At 44.5% G+C, this 25,331-nt stretch overlaps 1 protein-coding gene across 4 annotated transcripts in view; it reads left to right on the forward strand.

The window, feature by feature from the left end:
* The window catches only part of LOC146811612 (very long chain fatty acid elongase 4-like), a 148,850-nt gene extending 125,095 nt beyond the window's left edge, over positions 1-23,755 (forward strand). For all 4 annotated transcript variants that reach the window (XM_085618584.1, XM_085618585.1, XM_085618582.1 and 1 more), the window contains exons 7-9: positions 3,314-3,428; positions 6,060-6,187; positions 21,817-23,755. In XM_085618584.1, the coding sequence (XP_085474710.1) occupies positions 3,314-3,428; positions 6,060-6,187; positions 21,817-21,984 (411 nt within the window). In that variant the 3' untranslated portion in view covers positions 21,985-23,755. The remainder of the gene's footprint in view (positions 1-3,313; positions 3,429-6,059; positions 6,188-21,816) is intronic.
* Positions 23,756-25,331: the final 1,576 nt, after the last annotated feature.

Genomic DNA, 25,331 nt, shown 5'->3' on the forward strand with positions numbered 1-25,331 from the left:
TAGAGTGAGTTGTCCACCCGATTTCCTTATCTTCATCTTTTTCTTCTGAAGAAAAATGCTCCTCATCAGAACCTTCATTCTCAGGGGGACTAGGGAATTTATACGGGCGGAGGTCTGTCTAACAAAATAGAATCATCTTGAGGTTTATTAAGTATGGGATAAATGGAGTGCCTAACAGGGTACTGGCCAGTTACCTCTAAATGACACTTCCTATCTTCTTTTTCTTTTATTTCTTTCATTTCCTTATTTTTTTATTCCAATGCTTTTTCATAAATCGATTTGCGCTGTTCTTTTTCTTCTATAGCTTCTTCTCTCCTCACTCTCTCATTCACTTCTTTTTCCCACACTCGTACACAATCAAACATATCTTGTCGACTCTTTCTCTGAGACAGACACTGCTCAACATACTGAATCTTCTTAAAATCAAATGACCCATTTACTGGCCATCATAGATCAGGATCCTTTTTCGTATATTTGTTCCACAGTGTACTATACATTATGGAAGAAATACCATATTTAATATTCATAAACCTATTAGGTGTCCCCTTTAGGGGAGCCGGCTGACTACTTTCTAGATCCATTTGGGTACCACCAAGACAGCAACACATTCTACAAAGTGTGCTAGGAGCAGGCATGCCAAAAATATTGTAATAAAATATAATATTATATTCAAATAGTATTTATCCCAAGTATATCATAAGTAGAGACAAAAATCTCCTCATTACCTGCCTTTGTTTATTGTAACAAACAAACAAACAAAACCAGAATCTTGGCCAAGCAAATCCAAAACAAGAGTGTCGCTTCAGCGACCTTACCAAACTAAAGTCTCCAACCTCCACCTGCCAAGCTCTGGGTCGACCTAATGGTCAATGCAAAAATTACGCCAAAGGAGATCTCAGTCGGGACCGGCCACCACCTGGAGGGTCAGATCGGGAAAACCGGAAAAACACGTCGGTCTGTAAAGACAAAGGGTCTCCTCGTACAGGGTACCTCCTCAGTAGATTCCTGTCCTCCATCAAGACCACGCCTTTGGACGGCCGCGTCTCCGATGAGCCCCATGAGTCGGGCGCCAAACTGTGGAAATTAGCCTTTTTAGGGGTTCACCGGTGCATGGGTTCACCCTTATCTGTCCACGGGTCCTTAGACCAACAAAATAGAGATTGGCACAGAAGCTGGAATTCAAAATAACAAGTGTATTCACTCATGAGTGAGACCACGTCCATACAACACCCTCAAGTGTTCCAGGAGGTAATGACTTGAATACAGAGACCATGGGCCTTTTATACTGAGTTTTCTGCACTTGTAAGGATTTGGTTACAAATAGAAGGTACAGGCCTACACAAGAATAACTACAGACAAACATGGTCAAATGGAAAATCACTTAGTCACCAAAGTGGGAGGGGGAGCAGGAGTGCTTATGGTAGCACTAAGAGATTGACAGTTGAGTCTGAGACCAGGTGTTCTGGCAGCTACAAACTCTTTAGCATGCAAATTGCTTTTAGCTGAGTCAGGAAGTTAACTAAAATAGACAGCACAGGCAGGGAAAAAAGAGGAGCAGCAGAGGTTGGAAGAATTGCATAGCTGACAAAATGGATGCCACAAACAATATGGCTTCAGCTTATGCTAATCTATCTGTGATTCCCACATCCATATGTATCAGTTGGACTTGACTTGGTTACATCCCTAAAAAAGATCAAAGTAAAATCTGACCACAAATTATTCTACAAAAGGTTCAATGATTCATTGACTTTAAGATAGCAGGGAAGTAGGACAATCCTGACAGTCAAACACTGCGGAAGGCCAAACTTTTACATAGCGTACAAATGAGGTTCTACAAAGCAGTGAAAAGAAAAACAGCATTGTTATCAAATCAATCACAATGCAAATAACCACCTAATGAAAACTGATCAACCAACAGAGTGTGAAAAGCACCCCATACATAACCCAGCACAATTGTGAAAACCTGCACTTGGTATCCAAATAAAAAATTAAGCAGCTATAGAACAGAAACTCAAAACTCCACTGTATCCAGGTACTGCTCCAACTGACCTCCAGGAACTAGAATCCAGTCTACACTCAAAACATTAAACCAGTCTAACCTACCAGTTGAATCAATCCCTGGAGCATATTAGTTCTCCCTTGCATTACCCCAGACAACACAAAATTTGTGGCAAACTGTTAGATACAAGCATGCCATCACCACACCTTTGTTGGAGTATGCAGTTCTGGAAATTCTTCCAACTAGAGGCTTATTCTTAATCTTCAGTATCTTAGCAAAATCCTGGAAGCTGCAGGAGTGTTCCGAGTGTGTCACAAGGCTTAAGGCAAGCAAGAGAAATGGTCCCAAATCTTCAGTTATTCAGGAAGACACAGCCATACCTGGGGTGCGGGGGGTCCCAAAGACACTCCTGATCCTTAATGCCATTGCGCCTTCTCCACTAATGAAAACTACTGCACTAAAAAGGTAAATTAACAGGACAGATTCAGGAGCCTGTAAAACAGAACCACTTGCTCAGTGATTTGCCTTTCAGGATTTAGGCAATCAAGGGGATTCTCACTGGCTTACATAAGATAAGACCTTCTAATTTTGAGGTACTCACAGAAGCATTCAGCACAAAATTCCTTTGTATCTCAACAGCTTATCAGCTAGTTGACGGGGATGACCCTAGCATCCTGATCAGACAAATCTGAAGGAAGAAAGAAAATCTCAGCAATGACTCTTGCTTGGATGCAGTTGTTCCTTCAAGGCCGTGGTCCGCAATTAAGATTTGGGTTGGCTGACTCCAGCAGCTGGAAGCTGGATCAACTAATCTTTATCATGTGACAGTACACTGCATCTCTTTATCCAAGAGACTAGAAAGACTTTCTCTCATGGTGCTACTTTTGTGGACCCCTTGAAACCTGTGGTTCACTCACTCAGTTTCATAACCCGAAGTTTGTAACAAACGCAGAACTTCTGTGTTTTCTCAGGCTCCTTAGGACATTTGTTTGGTCTGTGTTCAGCACTAGGAAATCTTCAGGCATATTATCACAATAAATTTGCTTACAAAACGTATATATTAATTCCAAATGTCCAATCTGATGCCGTATAAGACGGTATGCCCTTATGTGTTGTATATGTACTCGTATTGCTTTACAGAACTGCAACAGCAGAAGTTAGGAACAATTCTATAGACAAGGACACAAATGACCCTTGAAAAAAAGTCTTTTATTTCTGATGTGATTTGTATATATTTGCTTATCATTAGTTTAGATTTTGAGAATGTTTGTAGTAAAAGGATCACTTGATTAAAATCCTCTTCTCTGCTTTCAGATATTTTTTATACTGCGCAAGAAATTTGACCAAATATCGTTCCTGCACGTTTATCACCATGCTACGATGATCTTCAACTGGTGGTCAGGAGTCAAATATGTCGCAGGCGGGCAGTGTAAGTCCAACCTAACTTTTGGAGACATATACAACATTATGAAGAGCCAATGCTTGCCTGCTGAATTCATCAATGTGCAGTTCTGCCCTGGCTTGTGCTCTTGTGACTAGACTTGCCCTTGCATTGCTTTCAAAGAAAATTTAAACTGAATGTTTGTTTAGTGTGATACTTGTTATGCTAACTGAAAATGCAATGCAAAGATGGGGCAACCTAGGAGCTTTGCACGTGTGATTTCATCATTCTGATGAAACTGGGTGGGGATATTCGGAGTCTGAGTGTGCTTCAAGTGTACATTGATGGCTGTAGCTTGTCCTAATGCTTCATATTAGTAACGAGATGCTCGCTATATATTTCAGAAGCACTTACCTCAAACTGGTTTTTGAATAGCTAAAAGAAAATGAGTACATCCTTAGAGAAAGTAAATTTTAGAGTAGTAGCTGCTATAAGGATTGGGTTAGGAGCAGTGGTGTCGCTAGACCTACTGCCACCCGGGGCGGACCCTAAGTTTGCCCTCCGTGCAGGTAAGAGCGGGGGTGGGGTGGCAACCGACTTGTTCTCGGGGGATGGTGGTAGTCTACAGACACAATTTGCTCTTGCTCTCCCCCGCCCCCAAAAACAGTGCTGCCCAGGGTGGACTAACCGCCGACCCCAGCTGCGCCACTGCTTAGGAGTACTGAATAGCCTGCTGAAGATCATTAGCACGTGAATTTGACAATCAGAAGTCAAACAGCCATTAAAGTCTCTTGAAATATGCTAAACCACAACCCATCTTGAATCTCTCCCAAAAACAAGAACTTCTGGTGGCAGGAGTGCTAGCAGACTGCCTTCATTAGCCATCAATGTCCTGAGACTGCTGATGGTAACACCTCTCCTTCCTTCTTCAGAAAGCTAGTCGAGAGTTGCTGTCATAACATTAACCATGACCAGCTTCTTCCTTAAGGAAGGTAAGAAGGCATGGGGCTGGGGATTTTTAGGGGCTAGAGTAAAACTACAGTGGCAAGAAAACTTGAGCTCCAAGAGAACCCAAAAATACTTTGAGAATCCAGAACCATAAAAAGGGTGTTGCCTAACTGAAGGAATGGCTCTGTGTCACTGTGCAAGAGAAAGCAGCCATGGGAAGTTTTTCCTCTCTCTTTTGAAGGTCTGTGGGCAGAGGAAGCAATAGATGGAAGTCATGCGAAGAGTAGCACCACTGGACAGACTGGTTAATCCAGATTGACAAGTGAAAACTGAGAAGCGTATGGGCGATGGATGGTGGTTACAGGAGCAGAATAGAGAATCTTGTAGAAACATGGGTAAGCAGGGCAGGGGAATTGAAAGAGAAGGGTGACCTCTGCACCCACTGCAGCTTATTGAAGGGAGCCAATAGGAAGTGAGGTAGAGGTGCAAGCATAGGATGGGCCAGTTCAGTGAGGGAGGGGAGTATTTAGAGGGACTACAAATAGTGAGTCACTGAGAGATGCTGATGCTCTGAGTTGCACAAGGATGAAAGGTTGACAGTTGGAGACCGTCATCTGTCCCTCCAAGTTAAACAAAAACAAAAAGTCCACAGTTTGGCACATATCTGAGCATAAATTTCCAAACCATAGATCTTAACAGGTCTGCCTTTTTGTCTATTCTCGCATTAAGTCAGTAAGTGGATTATTCATGAGTTAATTTTGTAATTGACCTTGGAGTCCGTCAATAGCAGAAGTTATTAGTCCTTCACCATTAATATGTGGCCTTGCCTTTGGCCCCAGCTTATAATTCAGGTATGGGTGAAAAATCAGCATTACTGACAGCTTCAGTGTTAAAATATATAATGTTATAAAGCATTATGGCAGCTGCATAGTTACCTTAAATGGCAATTGGGTTTCTGCTTGAAGAGCCTGACACCAAATCTGTAGCTGACGTAGTGAGATTTGCTACGGATAGCAGTCTTTTTAAGTCTTCTCAGAAACCTGAAGTTGCCAATTTGTACTCTCATTGTCCACTCCTTTCACTTTGTGTTATTAAACAATATATTTCATGGGAAGTGCAAATGCATCTTTTGGAGCTGTTTGAAGAAATGTAATTCTAATGAAAAGCTAGAATTCAGAGTAATTTTTCTTTGTAATAAATTGGAAATAGACCACACAGGATATGACCCTAAGGTATTCAAGGTAGGACATCATTGGTGGAGTTATGGTAGTAGATCAATCAGGCTTTTCAGTGCTGCGGAATTTCCAGTGACATCTCACTTTGCAGTTTTTGGATTCTGTGAGATCCTTTGTTTCATAGATCTTTTGTCTCCGATCCATTGACAGTGGTTGGTCATCTGATTATCCACATTGAAAGAATTTTTTGTTACCACATTATTTACTAAGAAATCATTGCTCAGTACTGAATTGAGAATTCGCTGAAACTTATTCTCTGTTAATATAGCAATGAAACTATGAACCATGGCAAGTACTTTCACTCAGTACATTTTACTAACTGGCAAGATCCTAAAGCTCTGCGTCAAGGTGTTGGGCGGGTGCATGTCTTCATGAAGAACTTTTGATTCCTGTCTTTGTATATTGTAATCGATGACTCAGCACTCCTATTTGCAATCATCCTAATAGAAATTCATTTTTTGAACTGTAAATTTTTTCTAACCTTGTTTCTTTGCAGCATTCTTCATCGGGATGCTTAACTCCTTTGTCCACATCTTCATGTACCTGTACTACGGGCTGTCAGTCATGGGACCAAGGATGCAGAAATATCTGTGGTGGAAACGGTATCTCACCATCATGCAGCTGGTAATGTTTACTGTGTGCTCACTCTGCTAGCTCTCTCGTCTCTGTCTTTAGCTCCATCACTGTTCAGGACTTCCGCACATTGCAAAATATTTAGTAGATTAGATTGTTTGAGTGACAAGACTGACCATCAATGCAACATAATTGAGTGATAATATGAAACAAATGAAAGTGTTGGAAGCTTTGCTATCTGCCACACCAGCAACATGCTAGGTGTCTGGTTGTGTGTGCCAGTTAAGGGTAAATCCTCCTTTGATGTTGGTCCAAAGAATTGCGGTCCTTGAAGGTAGCGTCCATCTTGGAACTTAGTATTTTCAATGGAAATTATAATAACAATGTCATAAAATTTGAGCGTAAAGATTTTTTCTTTATCTATGTAGGTTGAGCTATGCTACCAGCTTTGAATCCAGCCTATTCTACAAGGGACAAATGAGGCTTTTAGTCGTTCTTAATCATTATCATCCACTTTTCTATTCCACCCCTTCTGCCTTCTTCGGACTCTTGAATGAGGCATACAAGAAACAAGCTCACATGCGAATAAATCCTCTGACATAGACAAATACAAAGAAACACAGACCACAAATAATGAGTGACAGAGCTAGAACTAACCAAAAATTCCCAAGGACTCTGGGTATTGATACTATCTGAGGTGAAGGGGAATACCAGATGGACGTTTTTATCTGGCAGTATGAAGATGACACCTTTTAGGTTTCTCCTACAGACTGCTTCTGCCGTCTGTTGGTGAAAGACCTACTGTGTACAGTACCAGCACTTAGAGTGGGCTTTGGTTCAGCCCATTACTTATGATTGGTTGATTTTTTTGGTCTATCTCATCTGCTTTCTTCCTATTCAATGGCTTTCCTTCCACTTCTTGCGTGTGTCCCTTTCTTGGATCATAGCTGTTTTACAGTGCTTCTTACTGAAAGAAATTGTATCCATACACTGCTTACATTTAGAGGATTGCTTTTCACTTTTTCTCTTAATAATCCATGGGTATGAATGTGGTTTCTTGCTTTGTCCTCCATGTACTGGCTAGCTCCACATCTCTCCCTCTGCTTTCTGTGTTGGCCCCCCATCCCCTCCCGTCAACTCTTTTTTTTCAGCTTTGTTCTACACTCCTATCTCATATGTTTCTATCCTGCCCACCCCTGCTCAGTGTTGTTGCTTGACACCCTCCACTGTTGCACTCTGCTGCTCCGCAGCATTAAGTCGCTGCTTCCCCCACCCCACTTCTCCATTGCTTCCTTGCCACCCCTTAACAGTTTTTTTAAAATTTATATATCTTTTCCGGAGGACTCAGCAGCTCCAATTTGATAAAGGCTTCTCTTTTCTCTACAAATGTACCTTCCCACACTTTATTATTTAGTTTACTACTCCAATGGAGTCTGCAGCAGTGTCATGACACATACTTGTGTGCGCGTGGTGATGCACGTCAGCAAGGTGGGGACTGCCAAGGTGACACCCATTTGCTTGGTCAGTGCTAGTTTTAGAGAGGAAATGAGTGAAATAGAAGTGACATATTGGGTGCAGTTTCATGTTAGAAGTAGCTAAAAGATTTGGGGGTGAAAAGAATTTTCTTTCACAGTGTGACATCACCCTTTTGGTGCAAGAATGATGTGCTTTAGGATATTGTGGTACAGTAAGCACGATGTGTTGAAACAAATGTAGTAAATCACCAATGATTATAAAATACTAACAGTTATCGATTTGTCCTTTTGATGTGAAGGAACAGTGCAGCGTACATAGATCGAGCACTCGGTGTGGCATATGGAATTAATGTTTCAAGTCCACCGAGTGGCACATTTTTTAAAGCAAAGAAATATGACCGCATTGGAGAGACACAGGCCGTCCCCTACCTTTTCTGTTAAATACACCCTGTGCATTGTCTTCTCTTTTCTCTGCCTGTTGCAGACTGTGCTAAGTTTCACGTGTGTATTTGTCACTTCTCTGTGTTTGTCAAAGGGTTTCTTTTTATAAAAGTGCATTAGTATTGCCGATATCACTTCTCCGAGACATGCACATTTACCAGCTATCCTAGTTATGGACACGCAGGTGTGTCGCAAGATCAAGATTTGTTATGGGAGTGGGCAGTGCAAATGGTGTGAGCACCCTCGATGTTGTACCTTTGTGGATATTGACAAACTTCTGCAATGCCCTTGCCATATTTGTTCAAATACTTACGAAAATTAGTAAGTACAGTACAGCGTATGTACCACTTCTTACTTATGCAGGACAGGATGTGCTATGAATCAAAGCCTTCACCAAGTGAAGAAAACAAGAAAAGTAAAAAAGAAAAATCACAGTAATCAGAAACTTGAACATTTAATTCAATTAGGACAATCAGCATCCATAGCATTTGGCAAATAGGGGTGCTCCATGGAATACTACAAAAGTCATAGTTGGGCTCCATCATGCATCTCGGGATTTTTGTGTCTAGAATAGTTTAAGAGCTTCGAGGGTTGAAAACCTATGCATACGCCCGTGGGGACTTTACGTTTTTTTAAAAATTGGGCCTATAGGTTGGTTGCCTTTTGGTTTTCCGACATTTTCATTAGGTGCACTGCAGACTTAAGCAATCTTGACCGAATGTTGAAACTGGGAACATGAAACTCAGCATGCCCACTGAAGCCTTGCAAAGGAAGCCTATAGTGGTGATACAGCTTTTTCTGTTGGTTATACTGCTCCTTATGCACTCCAACATTGTCCAGTCTCTTTCTCCATTGACTTATCTCACTGGTTGAAAATGTTGATATCATTATACACAAATACCCAAACATTTTCTTTCATGGCTTACGGTATCTTACTCCAGTGCTCAAAATTTGAGCCGGTGGTTGCAGGTGAGGCCCACCAGCACTCATTTTTGAAGACCAGTACTTATTTTTCCATCTCAGACTTTGATCCAGAGCAAAAGAGAAAAACACATGAGGGGAAAATGAGGAATTAAATGGAAAACAGTGACAAAGGGAGAAAGCAGGGATGAAAAAGATCTTGCAAGAGTGAAATAGAGTGGCAGATAGTGTCTAGTGGATGAAAGAGCCATGAGGAGGAATCAAGACTACGAAGCCTTGGTATACGACACCCCCGACATTTAATAGTGCCGGCCACTGGCTTTTGAACAAACATTTGGGCACTGGCACGTATTCATTTACAAATTTCAAATTAAGAACTGATTTTCACCCATGTTGTACTGATCCAAGTGGATTGTTTAGCACACATATATAATTTAATACACAACTGCAGTGATTTTGGTTACTCCCGTTCTGAGACTTCAATGATTCACAAATTCTTTCCTTTTGACTGCCTGTGGTGGTTCGGACCTGTTGTAGATCTTAGTACCACAATAAACAAGCATTTGCAATGCAATAGGTCTCGCATTTGCAAAAGTTTAAGCTATTGGCATTGTTCATGACAATGCCGTTTTTAATCTATTTTATAAAACAAACACATAAATAAATGCCATTATCATTTACAAAGCCAATAGCTAGTGTTGCATTATTTTTAGCAATGCCAACTGCTCACACTTTTATAATGCGAGACCTATTGCATTGCAAATGCTTGTTCCTGTTTACGTCCAGTTGCTCTTTTGTGCAAGTAGTGATTCTGGGAGAACGTAGCTGGGCAAGTTTCTCTCGCCCTCATTTCTGTGAGAATGCTGTAGAAACACACGTTATTTGCCGGGGTTAATTGCTGGCGGGGCTGTGGAGTGAGCTGCAGGAAGCATTCACCCCAATAAAGTGAAGCCAAATATCAGAAATCCAAAGACTGGTTAAGGGGTCCCTCCTGGACAGATCTGCAATCAGTCTGCGTATTTCAAACAGCAAAGTCCAACAACAGATGATGCTTTGCAACCGCAACAGAAGACATGAAGGGAATAAACATTTAAAATACATTCTGCCTTGTTCATATTTTATAACAACACCTTGAGGCTTTAAAACGAATTGCTTAGGTGGAAAGAACCGAGCAAATAAATTCCAGTACATTAAAAAATTGCAATTGAAACTTCACGGGGATATGCCTCTCACTTTGGGAAGGAAGTGATTTCGTTTAAAAGAGCTCATTTGACAAAAAATCTTTAGTAAATCGCCTTTGGGATAACCAGATGTCTTTTTAAGTAGTCAATTTTACGGCAATGGCCTTTTATGTATGAATAAATTAGTTTTTGTTAATTATATCATGAGACTTGCGTGGGTTTTAGTTGCAGTTTAAGTGCACACCGAGAAACTCGGAGCACCAAATGCGTGGCCCTAAGTGAGTTTAGTTAGACGAAGGCTGCTGATGCTCCAGATGATTGTAACTGAGAAAGGAGGACGTGTGTGACAGGAGGCAATAGACTGCTGCAAAGTGAAAGCAAATTTGTGTGCGTCCTTGGCGGGGGCGGGGGAGCGCATTCCAGGCGGGGGAGCCATCCCTTTGAAGTACGATGCCAAACAGATTGCATGGCGGCACGATGCACGTGATTGTGCGCGTGCTCGCCATGCAATCCACTTTTGGGAGCACTTTTAAATGCCCCTTACTAGAGTCTCGCATAGCAATTGCGCAAACGCAATAGCTAGGCGAGACCTAAAAATGAGGAGAAATAAAAATATTTCTCCTCACGATGTGCATCTAATGCCTGCTATTCAGTGGCATTCTTTTTTCACGCTTTCTCAGATTTACACATCCTTGTAAATCTGCGGCAGTGCCAAAAAGCAATGGTGTTGTGGTGGAACATAGATATCTGTGTGAAAGGGCATGATATTTACAAAGCAGCGTTAAGCCATGGCAAGTGGCTTGACGCAGCTTTGTAACTATGGAGCAGGGCGTAGTACCACCAGAGCATCCTAAAAATTCATGCTCCAATGGCGCAATGCCCTTGTAAATATGACCCGGGGTCTAGTGTTAAACGCTTCGCAAGTATTCCATTGTACTTTGATGTGACTTCCCAAGGTGTGTGTTACAATTTCAACTTCCATAATGCAGGATGACAATTTTAGGATCAATTATTTTGGATTGGCACTGTTTCAACTGGTATGTGCCTGCACACTATTTTGCCTAAAATTATGTTTTTCTCTAAATTATTAATTATTTATGTCTTAATTGCATAACATATTTAATTATGGTTAAGGTGACGCTATAGTTTGGTAAGGTAATAAGATTTTAGCTTATGTTAAACAAAAGTTGAAAATCAATGAAAAACCAAAGGTTAAAGTTGTGTCATAGTAGGGGTTAAAATAATACAAAAACTAACATTTAAAAACTAAAAAAAAACAATGAAATTCATCAGTTACAGTTTATTGAGCTAACTATAACGTGTGCCACTGCCATTGGTGCACTGCTTATGACTTCACACGTTACATCATGCATGACATGTTAAATGACATCATTGATGACATTACTGATGGCATCTCAAATGTCTCTTGAGGACACCATTAGAGGACATAGCCACCATTAGAGGACATAGCCACAGTCTATATGGCCCAAAAACAAAATAAAATCGCACTCTTAAATAAAAAGCCTGGCCTGAAGCTGATTTTTGGTGTGGCATTCGTAGTGAGGGTCCTATTGCTCTCCACATTAAAGCATTCAGAGCTTCAGATTAGCTAAGAGTTCAGGTAGCCCCCCACCACCTCACATAGTGGCTGTGTCATAGCGGCAAGCGGCACGTCTACCTGGAGCAGAAGACCTGAGCAGTTAGGAGTTCGCATGGCTGCTGTTTCCGTTTCCCAGCTCTGCAGTGGCAGACAGCGCGCATCAAGGCACTGCGGGGCCTTCCTCTGAATCTGCTGCTGGGAGAGGCTGGATCCCTAGAAGACCTTCAGCCATCGCAGGAGTGGGAAAAAGCTGAATGCCAGGAGGCGTGCCCTAATCCTAATGCGGCAGCTGAGCAGGGAGGGAGAGCACTTTACCCCATCAGCACTTTGACTTTGAGAAGACACCTCAAGTCGAAGCACGGGAAGGAATATTTCAGGCGCCAACAGGAGAGGCACACAAGGGTCAAGCTCTGCCAAGCCTTCATAAGCAGCGGCACTTACAGGAGCTGAGGAAACAGTTTCATAGAACTTCTGACAACACTTCCTGCTGGTATTAACAGCAGATGCAAGTGTTTAAAAGTTACAATGCTCCGAAATGGTTCAACCCTTCTTTGGCCCTTGCTTCCGTCCATGTGGGCAGTTCCAAAGTACTTCCTGTGCCCTTGTCTCGAATCTCTCAGCACTAGTTATATCGTCGTATACTCGCGATATAACCCGCAAGGCAGCTCATTGGCCACTGCACCTGCTACGTTGGTGTGAGTGAGCATTGTCTGTACGTCACATGTTGATATTGGGATTAATCTATATGATTGGTTTTTTAAAAACTCAGGATTTGGTAATAATATGTTTTATTTAACTGAAAAGGGGTATGTAAGTGGATGCGGTTCATGTCAAACAGTCCAGGGCAAACACAGTCCACTCCTTTGTTGTGGCAGGCTGGGGTATTGTCAAAATTAAATTCAATCTAATTCTGTATATTGTACAGAAAAGAAGAAGTGCCAAAACTAAGTGCCAGGTCTAAGGATCTCCCTAAAGACCGATGAACTGCAGTGTCAGTACTCCCAGGAGCACACCTTATGCAAGTAAAAACAAAACAAAAAAACAGCCACCCTAAGACTTAAATGCTAGAACCCTTCATGCCAGGTGTCACACAATAACACAACTTTTTGTCCCGCAGCACCTTGCCTTCTAAGACTTGTAATGTTTCCAGCAGCATTGAGATAATATTTCCGGCTTGCAAGGTGCCTGTTGGATAAAATCCAGAAGGTTGTAAATACGTTAATCGATAGCGCACACACTGTACAAGAACATATACGTTATAAAACTAAAATATATATTTATACACAAACATATATCAAAAGCAGCTACATGGTTTAAACATGAAACGTGCACAAATTATGCACTCACATATACTTGTAAATGTATGTTCAGCCTTTCATCTTTCGAGGCTGATAAAATGAGTATCATTAACATGGTTAGTAATACGTTTTAAGAGAGGACTAGAAGACGAAGACTAAAAAGAAGAAGAAAAAAAGAACAAGAACAAGAAGACAAAGAAATAGAACAAGCTTTCGCCACTTTCCTCGGCCACGAAAGTGAAAGTGATCGCGATTGCGATCGCGTGCTGCCGAGGAAAGACACATGGCGCTGCGCGCGTGCACGTTCACGTGCACTGAGGCTTTAGGCCACGGCAGCACTTTGAAAATACCAACTATAAAATGTCTCTCCGAGCCAGCGCAAGCGCTGGGGCTCAGCGAGACCTAAAAACTATATCTGCATATTCAGGTGCGTAGCAATGTCGCTGGAAGGGGAAACAGCCTTTATCATGAAGTCGTAATCACACATATCTTTACCACACAAGTCTTTACAATGGCATACCAAATTTAACCCCTCCAAAGTCCAACTCTTTCCCTCCTTTGAACAGACTTGAATTGGAATAGTAAATTATACTTCTCCGAAGTCCAACGCTTTCCCTCAGGCATGCCATTGTAAAGGCTTGCATGGTCAACATATGCTTGGCAAAGATGTAATTGTTCTTAGGACTTGGTTGTAAAGGCATGCCTTATTCCGAAATACAACCTGCTGTAAGTAGTACAGCTAAGGAATTGGACTGATCCTTGTGACACCACACTAATGACGACTCTCTCTTCATAGATACCTAATTTCAGCAGCACACTGCCAGATGGTTCTTAATGTGTTTTTTTAGTCTAGGTCTCATTCTAGACCTGCCAAACATATTTGTGGCCCACCACCACTGGCTTTGCTGAAAGAACACATTGCTCAAGTTCTCCTCGTTCAGAAGTGTCTAACATGGGTCCAGACCCCATATCAGGCTTTGTGGATATCCCCCGAAGATACATTTACACATAATGGGGCATATTCACAAGGATCTATCGCTGATAAATTTATCGCCCCATTCATAAGCTGGTGTTAACAGCCCACAGCACCAGTTTTACCCGCGATAGCAGCCACAAAAAACATCACCACAGAAGACCCCCGCAACTATCTCTAATGAGATGCAGAGTAGGCGTTCCTGTGCCAAAAGACACGACAACACCACTCCACAACATTCACAACGACCAGACAGAACTGCGATAAGAACCCAAAACAGGTGATAAGGCGCGTTAGCTGCAGGAAAATAACACCTGCTCTGACCTGGTGCAAAGTCGGACCACAGCCTGCACCACAAAAGGGAGCACAGCCCACAGCCACATCGGAACGGCAACAGATGCCATGGAGCCACTGGTCATGGGGCCCGGACACCCAAGAGGGCCACAACACCCACCGCCACCACCCCAGGACCCCAACCCCCACCCGGAACACCCCCCCCCCCCGGACCACCACAGAGGCAGCGCAGACAAAGGCAGAAGACCCCCAGGAAACACACCGGCCTCACAGACCCAACACCTGACAATGTAATTGCCCACTACAGGCCCAAAAGGACAACCATCCTACGCATCCTGACCAGCAACGCCCAACAGGCCGACACAGCGGACAACCAACATCCCACCCCACACAAACCTGCTGGCTGTGCTGCACCTGTTGGCCCCTGGATATCCCCAACCAACACCCGCCAGAGTCGTCGGAGTCACACAGCCAGCCACATCCAAGTCCCTCACATCTGTCCTGGACATCACCACAGCCTGGTACCCCAGTCCCTATACGTCCAACACAATGCGCAGGATCCGCTGGACACCAAGCAAGGACCATACCCCATAGCTGGATGCACCCACGTGTTGGGGGCAATCCACAGCACACATGTCATACCTGTGCCCCCCGCCGACACAGCACACAATCACCGCAACAGAAAGCACACATCTCACATCAATGTGCAGGCAACAACCGAACACCGTGGAACCTCCACCAATTTCGCCTCCAAATACCCAGCCAGTGTGCATGATTCCTCCATCCTCCGACAGTCCATCAGCAACCAGTGTTCCCAGGATGGTACCAAGGGAAATGCACAGCCCCTTGGCAAGTTCCAAATGAACACTCCACTCACCTCAACTCCACAACCATGCAACTCACAACCCTGGCAAGGCACACGTCGCAAAATCTAAACCAACAGGCAAAACAACATGCGCACCCACCAGACACGACCGAACAACTCACAATGGTAACCTGGGCAAGCCATTAACTTGAGCCATCAACAGCATGGCACCTCAGCCACACACTAGCCGTATGTGGGGAGAGGTGGCAACCAGGCATGTGTGAAGGAGGCAAGATAACCATGATTGGGAAAGTAAACAATGCCAAGAGTGGCGGAGATGTGCTGGACAGACCGCAGTATGCAGAACACACCCATATCCATGGCGACATACACCTCTAGTGTATGGAGTGTGGTGGACAGTGGACGCAACCATGTCACCCCGGCCAGTGGGGGAGTTTGCGGAAATGTTGCCTGTGACGTTCCCCCCCCCCCCGTAAGCGTGAGCGGAGTGGGATGGTCCGGCATACGCCAGCGTAGGGGTGTAAACTAAAAGCACGTAGCCCTGTGTGTGGTCGTCTTCCGGAAATCCCAGCGTCTCTGCCAGGGTGGCGCCGCTCACCACACCACGAGGCCGACGCCGTCCTCCTGAGCGGAGTTGCTTCGATCCTGTGCGCCTGCTGTACCCCGGCACGCTGGACACTTAACTGGTCAGGCCCGCCCCTGCGCAGCCAGGCCACACTGATCACCTGCCGACACCGGCGTGTGTCAAGGACGGCCCACCACGTGCCTGCACAGGCTCCAAGCCCGAGGCCTGCGACCTTGGCAGCCTCCTTAGACCATCACGGCCTCCACAACACATGCCCACTTTACTCCTTTCTTGTTGACGTACTCTACTGCCTCCTCCGGCCTACACCACGGTCAAGTAGGTCACACATTTGGAACTGAGTCTTGATTACACCATGGCAGTGAACATTATTTATGGCAGAGTTCATGTCACTACGCTCCCTTCGATGTGGTGCCACCAGGTCTGTGCATAGCATAACAACCACACGTGTCTGTGAGACTACGCGGACAACTGCCATCGGCCAACGCTGCGCACGAGTAGGTCACAGAATTGGAACTGAACATAGATTATTCAAAGGCAGAATACATATCATCTCACACAAGGAGAGGTGTAAAAGGATGACGCGTTGCAGTCCGGAGGGAACAGGATCATCGTTACGGAGGTGATCGAACACTAACAACAACTGCCCTGGTGTCACTAACTCTGTGCATCGCGAGCCAACGACAGGTGGGTGTGTGCCATTGCTGACTGCTGCCTCTGGCCTACACCGCTGTCCAGTAGGTCACAGAGTCTTGATTTAGCGATGGCGGAGTTCATATCAGTGTACCGTCATCATCGAAGACTGCATCCCCTCTCAGCACCCGTGCCACTAATTCTGTTACCTGACATTCATGGACAATCTCTGGTTGTACATTGGTGGCGTCTGAGTCTATTCACTAGGGGCTGGTTTTCATCCTCATATAGCTGATACCGAATTGGTGGAGAAAACGAGGCTGGCGCATTCCACTCCTCCATTTGCTGCTGCCTGATAACATCAGACTTTCCGCATCATGCCCTGGAGGACACCTTCCTCTGTCCCCCGCAGGCCTACGCCACATTCACCTTGGACATCGATGAGGACCCGCTCACTGTGCGTGGACCCACCTCAGTGCACCGCAAGTCACCGTCCCGTGGTAGGGTGCCTGTGCCGGCCGCTGTGCATCGTGGGCCACTAACTCTGTGCTGGTCAGGTACGGGACCCCTTCTTCTGAGATATTGGATGGCCTCTCAGGCGATGGCCTTAGGGTCATCAGCGACATTTATGTCTGTGGCCCTGCGCTGTCCGCTGCCTCCGGCCTCAACTGCGGTCCACCAGGGCACACACATCAAATCGAGGCCTGACTTGCCCGGATGTCGCATCACCGCAGGAGGCACACGCCACCACCGACAGGACCACCTCCAATCACCATCTGCCAGAGTCGAAACGGTGGTCCTGACGGACTTACGGACTTGCTCACACCTGTCGTGGATGCCATCATCAGTCGGATACCCTGCTCAGCACTCCGGGTACCACTGACTCAGTACACCGCAAGCCATCGTCCGTTACTGATTGAGTTTTGTGTTGTTGAGAGGTTGTCCAGCAATGTCACCTCAAGCAGTGTGGGAGACCTGGGACGCTGATGAGGAAGATGATACAGGTCTAACACACCCCACTGCATCTGCATCAGGAATGTCTCTAAGGAACACAATCCGAGACATTTTCTTCACATGGGCGCGCTCAGTTGTAGTGCCCCTACCTCAGTACACTGCAACTCATGGACACTTCTGTTTGCATGTTGTGTTACCTCAGGACTTTCTCCGTCTCCCACCATGTTGCTCAGCAGTTGACTCTGTCATGCAGGTGTTTTCAGTTTCCGTTGCACTGGTGTCCACTGTTCAAGTGGTTGCCAGCACCAAGCTCTCCATGCGGGCTGGCTTGCACTCACCCCACACACATCCAGCACAGGCGTCACTGTACATGTGGCCCTGCCAATAAAGGGGCCGGGTGCATGTGCCAGTAGCCAGTACAACATAATGTCTACGTGTGTCCCTATGGTCTTGTATGCATGAGGGCCCTGGGCCCTATGACATTACATGGTGCTGTGTACATCGGATGCAGACATGTCACCGCAGGCAGCGGGTTGGAGCTTGGACATGTAGCTTTGTCGTCATCCACTCAATTCGTAAGGGGAGTGGCCAGGGCCATCGTTCGCTGAGCCAACGTGGGTGTGCGACTGCTATTTGCGCGCCCCTGGGTGGTTCTGTACTGTGAATGTGCATCTGCATGTGTCTCTATGGCAGTGTGGGTCTCCTTTGTGGGGTGTGTGTGGTTCCTGAGGGAGTTAGGCACCAACGTATGTGTTCTAGTTCACCTTACATGGGTTCGGCACCCACCCACACCTGTTGGGCCACCTCCTTTTGGCATGCTGACACATGGCATTGGGGTGCCATGTGTGGGTGGGTGAAGTGTTGTGAGCCAGCGGGTGCTTCCTGCTGTGTGGTCTGTTGCAGGCTCTGTGTTCTCCTCTCAGTAGCTTGGCTGCCCTGGTCCTGGTGGTGGGTTGTGTGGGATATCCATGGGCTGTTGTAGGGCATCAGTGTCGACGGTGTGGTGGTCCTCTCCAGCATCACAGATGTGTTGTCTTCTGTGCTCTGCTGGAGGTGTTGTGTGCCCCTCTGCAATGTGAAGGGGAGATGCATGTTGACATTGTGTTGACATGTATGTTGGCGCATTGTTCTGGTTTACATGCAGACTGTATGGCAATGTACATTGTGACTGTTTGTGAAGTGCTGGATTCTTCTGCAGGACAGTGTACATTTGGACTACATAACGGATGTGAGGTCGTACGCGTACATTTCCATTTCACAGTTTCCAGCTCTGTCAGATGTAGTAGGCATGTTTCTGTGCATGTGCGGAGCCAGTTGTGTCCTCTGTTCTGCAGTGTCGGCTATGCGCGTTGTACCACGTTGTCATCAATGTGGGTGTGCTGTTCTTGCTATGTGTGTTTGCTGCATTGTGCCAAGGGGATCAGGGACATGATCCTGGGTAATTGTGGGTGTGCAGTGTGCAACACCTCATTGTGCATGTGTGCCATTGTGCCCATCTCCCCCCGTCCCCACAGTCCCTGGTCGTTCCTCACCCTGTTGATGTTGTTAGGTCCTCTCGAGCTGTGTCCGTACTCCCTACTCCCTGCACCGTCTCCACACTGATAACTGTGGCCTCGATTTCCTCCAGCTCCCCTTGTGGTGCTGGACTGCAACCTCATGTCGCCGTTGCTGCCTTCCTGTTGGCAGCGGGTTTGTGCCTGGTTTAGGTTGTCACTTCATGCCGGCGCCTCTTGGCCTCCTCGATTGGCCTCCTCGGCACTCCGACTGCATTCCAGGTGGTCTGCTTGTGGGTCAGTTGCTGGTAGTGTTCTGTCACCTCCGTGACGCTGGTCTTGTTTTCCTGCGGTCTGCACCCCGTCTTCCTCTCCCTCTTCTCCTTGGCCTTCCCTGTTGTTCCTTGCTGGTTATCTGTGGGGGTTGTGGGGTTCGCGTTGGCCCCAGCGCTGGGTCAGGGTGCATCCATGTTGCTACGTGCTTTGGCTTGTTTCTGGTGTGTTGTTTCTGCGGTTTTTATGGTGCATTTTCCTACAAGACGCGTGGGATTTGCAGGCCTGTGGCTGGTTTTCGGTACTTTTTGTACCGCGATTGGCCTCATCGCATGATTTCTTCCATTCGCATTTTTGCAGCGTGGTGTTTATTTTTGTGCTGCCATTTGACGCGTTATCTGGTGACTATCGCATGCTACCGCTGTGTTGTGAATACTTGGTTGGCACGGTGTAATTTTTCCGTGATGGGCTGCGATGTTGAGAGTTGTGTTAGGCTACTCTTGCGGTAGTTATCACACGTTCTTGTGAATAAACCCCAATGTGTCTAAATGGACCTCACTTACATTGTCAATGATTATTCTGAAAAAATGGCCAGGTTCTGATCCTCCTGGACCTACCTAGAACACTCCTGTTGCCCTGGAGAGTAAAAATGTAATTTCTGTGTTATGGCCTTCACCTAATGAATCCATGCCACCATTGCTCCAATAGGGTTCCCACTGTTTTCCACCACTTTTTGTAGTCTTTGTGACCTGTATTTACCAGCCTCCTCCTTGCTCTGAAGAGAGGGCAGTATGCAATTCTCTCTTTTATGAGTTTGTTCCACTAAAGCTGGTATCTTATTTTAACACTTGGGACAGGATTGCAGTCAAATCACAACAACGTCTTTTGTATGAAAGTATCCAGTCAAAATACTGCATTTCTTTTTTGGCATGCTACAAAATGTATGCTAGTATCTGACACTGTAGTTCATAATCATCTGCATCCTAAAAAAGATAATCGTATGAAAATCATCTATTGTTATTTTTCATGTGTGTGTAACGTATTGAAAAAAAAAGTATGATTTTTGTCTACGGCACCACATGAAGCATTGAGTTTCTAAATGTGATCTCTTCTTAGTAGTTTTAAACATCCATGAGTACATACAAAATACTATAGTTTGAAGATTTATAAATAGAAAAGTTATCTGAGAATCTCCTCAAGGTTTGTGAATAAGGTGGGAAAGATATACCTAAACAAAAAAGCAGCACACTTCTAGAAAACATGACAGTACTGAGAAAGGGATCCAACTGGATAATTTTCCCAAAATGTGGGTACTGATGATTCTACCAAGACCGGAAAAGATGACCAAGATTAAAAGATTCCAATTTAGAACTGATAATGTCACATTATCCATTACAGTTGAAATATGAAGACCGTGTTTAGGCCCGTTTCCCTCCCTGCCAGTAGAAAAGGCACCTGGTTTGATGTGGTCTGTGCAATGTATATTACACAGAGGCTACATACGAGGTAAGGCTACTATTCAGTCTTCATTGCCGAATCACGATCAGGGTTGACTTTGGCACAGGTGGCGCCTGGTGCGACAATCTTTTTTGCCCCTCCCCCAACCTCCTTCTCGACGGCTTCCCTCACTATTACCTTCCAACAGTGCCCCCCCATCTGTCTATAACCCCTCTCTCACATGAACTTCCTTTTTGTTATAGCGCTTTTCATTCAGTGTTAAGTGTCAGAGCAATTTGTCACATACACATTCTATAGGAAATGTTACATAAGAAAGTGAGGATTACAAGGTGTAGCAATCACATCTTATCCATACTAGTAGGTTGTAGATTTTAAGAGTGTTTGGTCCAGAGCAGGGTAAACTCAGGATTTAAAACATTCTGCTATGGTTAGGGTTGGATCCACTAATAAGAATGTATTTCTACCCAACAAACCCTTTTTAGGAACATTAGGCAAATGAAAGACTGGAGTTTGTATGCAGCTCTTTTGATGACAGTTCATCAGTCACTGTGCTGTATTAAGATGGTTACTTATGAACTGCAAGTAGCTAAAGGATCTCTTTGACAGAAGTAGTAACCCACTAAGCTATCCACGTGAAATACATTTCTTTGATCTACATGGTACACGTTCCTGCACAAAGACAATTCCGAGTGGCATATTCCTATTTCTGGGTGTGCTAAGAGGAAGTAATGAAGAGAAATAAATATATTTCTCGTTACACCCCACCTGAAAAGACATATCTTTTTGATGCATTCCCAGGTCTACCAAAGATGATAAATCTGGGAATGTGGCACAATCAATGCAAATTTTGTGGGAACACCCACTCAGCACCCATGGAACGCCTTCCCAGGGCAGAGTAATGCAACATGTTGATTTGCGCTGCATTGCATTACTCCCAACTTATGAAGCCACTCTGGGCCACATAAGGTGGCTTTGCGTGGCTTCCTAAATCACATTTTGGGCTTGCGTTGCGCTTGCACCACGTTACATGCTGCAAGTGCGAGGCAACTCCCCTTGTAATTATGCCCCCAAGCCACTCGCACTAAAATGGCTTCAGCTTTGTCAATAGTTCACCAGCACATAAGTTTATGGGCTTTTTTTCATGTTTGTAGGACTGTCGAATAGTTCAGTACTGCATTAGAGTAACCGCAGAGCTGCATGCACCAGAAATCCTATTGCAGTTTCGCAAGAATTCAGGTTTTCAATGTTTAACTCTGCTTCTTTTCTTGCCCGCACAGAGCCAGTTTGTGGCCATTGCTGCCCACTCTTCCTACAACCTGTTCACAGACTGCGATTTCCCCGATGGTTTCAACACTATAGTTTTCATTTATATAGTGAGCCTCATTCTTCTCTTCAGCAACTTCTACTTCCAGACCTACCTCCGCGGCAAGAAGAAAACAACATAAAGGCAAAGAAACATTTTGGACAAAAAGGGGGACACCTCAAAAGAATTGGAGAGGAAACCAGGCATGACAGAAACGGGTTTTAAAAGAGGCTGGGAGGGCAGAAGAGTGTAAGGCTGTTGTGGAGGACTCTTGCACAACATTCATGTGCTTGATAAAGAAACTGTAGCTGAAGAAAGTCAAAAAGCAAAGAATGAGCTGCAGGTCCCCGAGCCGCAGTGACTGGGACTAGTTTTGCCCACCAATATGATTGATTCTCCATCGTAAGGATCAGGAGTCAAGAAATCTCACCTGACTAAACGTATTCATGTTTTTAAAAAACTATTTAACGAGGGAACATATTGCATCTGTGTGCGGAAAAACATCTGACCATACTTTAAGAAAATCTCAGTATTCTCCCTTTTAGAAGCCATGATGGGTGAATGCTGCGATCTGGTTTCATCGTTGAATTTGATGTAGATTTAATGCGGGTAAATGGTGCTGCCTTCTATCCATGAAGAAATAATTGTAGGATTTCAGAAGGGATCTGACCAGGTTATTACTGGAGAAAGTCCAAAAAGTCTTCATCGCCCTTGGAAGATCCCCTCATGGACAAGGTACAAGACGCTTTGGCAGCTAGGCAGAATGTAAGGCATCTTTGACACATATAAGAAATGGAGACCTTCTTCCCCTTGGCTACTCTGATGTAGTAAAAGAAACATGCAGCAGTACATAATCAACAGTTTCATTTTGTGTTAGTTATAAATAATCAATCAGTGTATAGAGGGCTATTTAAAAGCATGTAAGAAATTTCATAACAAAGCATCGCATTCACTCAGGTCTGCGAACCATTACCCACTTGCTCACAGCTAAAAACATTGATAGGGCTTGTTCTTCTAACTTTGTATTATTTATTTGGGAAACAACTTGATTTGAGCTCTCCCAGTATAGCTTCTTGTTGTGTTTGGACAAAGTATCGAGTCCAAAATATTGTGTGGACAAATATTGTGTCAAGGATATCAAGGACAAAAATATTGTGAAGGTAATTATAATGGGAAAGCATGGTTTTACTATACCTAACACCACATATATTTACCATGACAATATATGTATCTTCAAGGTATGTAGATGCTTACCTATTTGCACTTACGTTCTCGATATTCTGATCCTCGATTTTTTTCCCACAATATTCTGTCCACACAATATTTTTGTCCTCGCTATTCTGTCAGTAATCCGCTTCTCACACCACAGAATATTTAAAGCCATTTTTGGGGGAAGGCCCTCTCGCACATCAAGATTTCATGGAGCTCTCGTAAGCTGGTGGAATCACTAGCGAGGGGAATAAAACTCTTGAGACTCTTGCTAAACTTAAGAACGTTCTGTTCGCTCATCAGATAAAAAGATTGAGAATTCTATAGCATAGACTCTTGCACTTGAAGGGAGAGGCCTCCTTGAACTGTGGTTTGATGCAACAAAAAGTTGTCCAATAAGAGTAGTTCTCGGACAATGTTTTATATTCTTTATTCTTCCAGAAGAGAGTATAGACCCCGAAGAAAGGTTTATGGCTAATTGACATTGGCTTTAAAAATAACTGTTTGGCTAATGTGGAGACAGTGCAGAGAATTTGTGTTGTGGGAATTATGGTCATGCCCAGAGAGACTTGTATGGAATACACCCAGACTTTAAAAACATTAGTCTTCTGTGGAGTGATCCTATGGTAAATTTGATGATGCTAGCGATGATGGAATACAAATGGTGTCAGCTTTATTTGAGCTATTAAAGATTCTTTACTACACATGAACTGTGCTGAAGTGATGCCTGACCTCTGAACCCAAGAGATCACCACTTATCTACATATATTGATATTAATCACGGACATGTCTCTGTACAAACTTTATATGCATGTTTAACGCTGCACTGCTCTGACAACTGGTGTTCATGGTCGAGTAGTAAAATAGAACTGTCTAAAACAATACAATAATAACATTTAAGAGAAATGACAATAGAATGACATGTATATTAACAACTAGAGAGTAAGGGATCATTCACTCTTCGTCCCCCTGACGAATATACTTCATAACAACAAAAGAGTGAAAATGAGGAAAGCTAAAGGACAGCACAAGGAAAATCCTCTTTATTTAACCCCTTCGCCGCGGCACGAATTTTGCCGCGGCGCTGGGGGGGTTTGGGGGCAGCGCGGCGCCCCCATGCTCGTGACGGAACCACTCCGTCATGAGCCACGGGCGCGCTGTGCTCATGACGGAGTGGTTCTGTCATGACTCCGCCCACTCGCGCTAATCATCCGCACAGGCGGGGAATCAGCGCCGTGTGGGTGGAGCGGCCGCCAACGGCCGCAGCATGACAGAACCACTCCGTCATGAGCACACGGCGCCCATGGCTCATGACGGAGTGGTTCCGTCATGAGCAGGGAAGGGGTTAAAAGAACCCTCACTCACCAACCTAGTTGGTGACATGCTTCATCATTGGGTTCCCATCAGAGGTCCCTCTTTTATTGTTATGAAATAGAATGACATGCACACATAAGAGGACCTTGATTATTATTATATGAGCCTTTTATATATCACATGACAAAATTCAAGTAATAAAAATAAAATTGATTATATTCACATAACTACACGTGCACATTCTTAGGGGCCAAAATGTTCTTCGCGAGTACAAATTTGCTGATGATCTTAGTCTGTCCTTGCACAAGCACAGCTCTCCTCACATATCTTGCTGTAGAGCAGCATGTGCAAGCTGCTGCTTTACTCTGCAGTGACACAGATGAAGCTGATGGGTTCTGTGCTGAGATGCTGATGTAAGTAGCCCCAGGGCTTTAAGTGGGCAGGGTCTTGCGGGTGCTCAGCACCGGCAGTTCTAAAAAGCAGGTGCCGAGATGGGTCTCTATCGGGCTCTCCATTTTGCCCTCACCCTCAGGATGAAAAAAATAAATCCTAACTCGGCAGCGGTGCCACCCTTCACTTCCTTTGAGGTACCTTCAGTAACTTGAAAGAGACTCATTATAGTTCTTTCATAATCTCACCATTTCAGAAATGAAGCATTTTTAATATGCTATACTACGAAGCCATGGTTGTTGCTTATTTATGTTATGTAACTAACAACCATTGACAAAGCCAATAGTACTCTTATTGTAAGTTTTATGTTACTTGCTTAAGTGTATATCTGGATGTAATGACAGAAGTGGCAACATACCAGTCGGCCGGCACACTAAGCTAAGCATAGATTTTCAGCTTACGTGCTTTTAAGCCACGCCCTTAATTACATCGACCACGCCCCTTTGACAGGCCCACACGTTTTTTTATCCCACTTAAAGCCCTGAGTAGCCCCCCTTGCTTTACCAACGTGAGTCA

This window comes from Triturus cristatus, chromosome 7 (genome assembly GCF_964204655.1).
Source record: "Triturus cristatus chromosome 7, aTriCri1.1, whole genome shotgun sequence".
Lineage (NCBI taxonomy): Eukaryota > Metazoa > Chordata > Amphibia > Caudata > Salamandridae > Triturus > Triturus cristatus.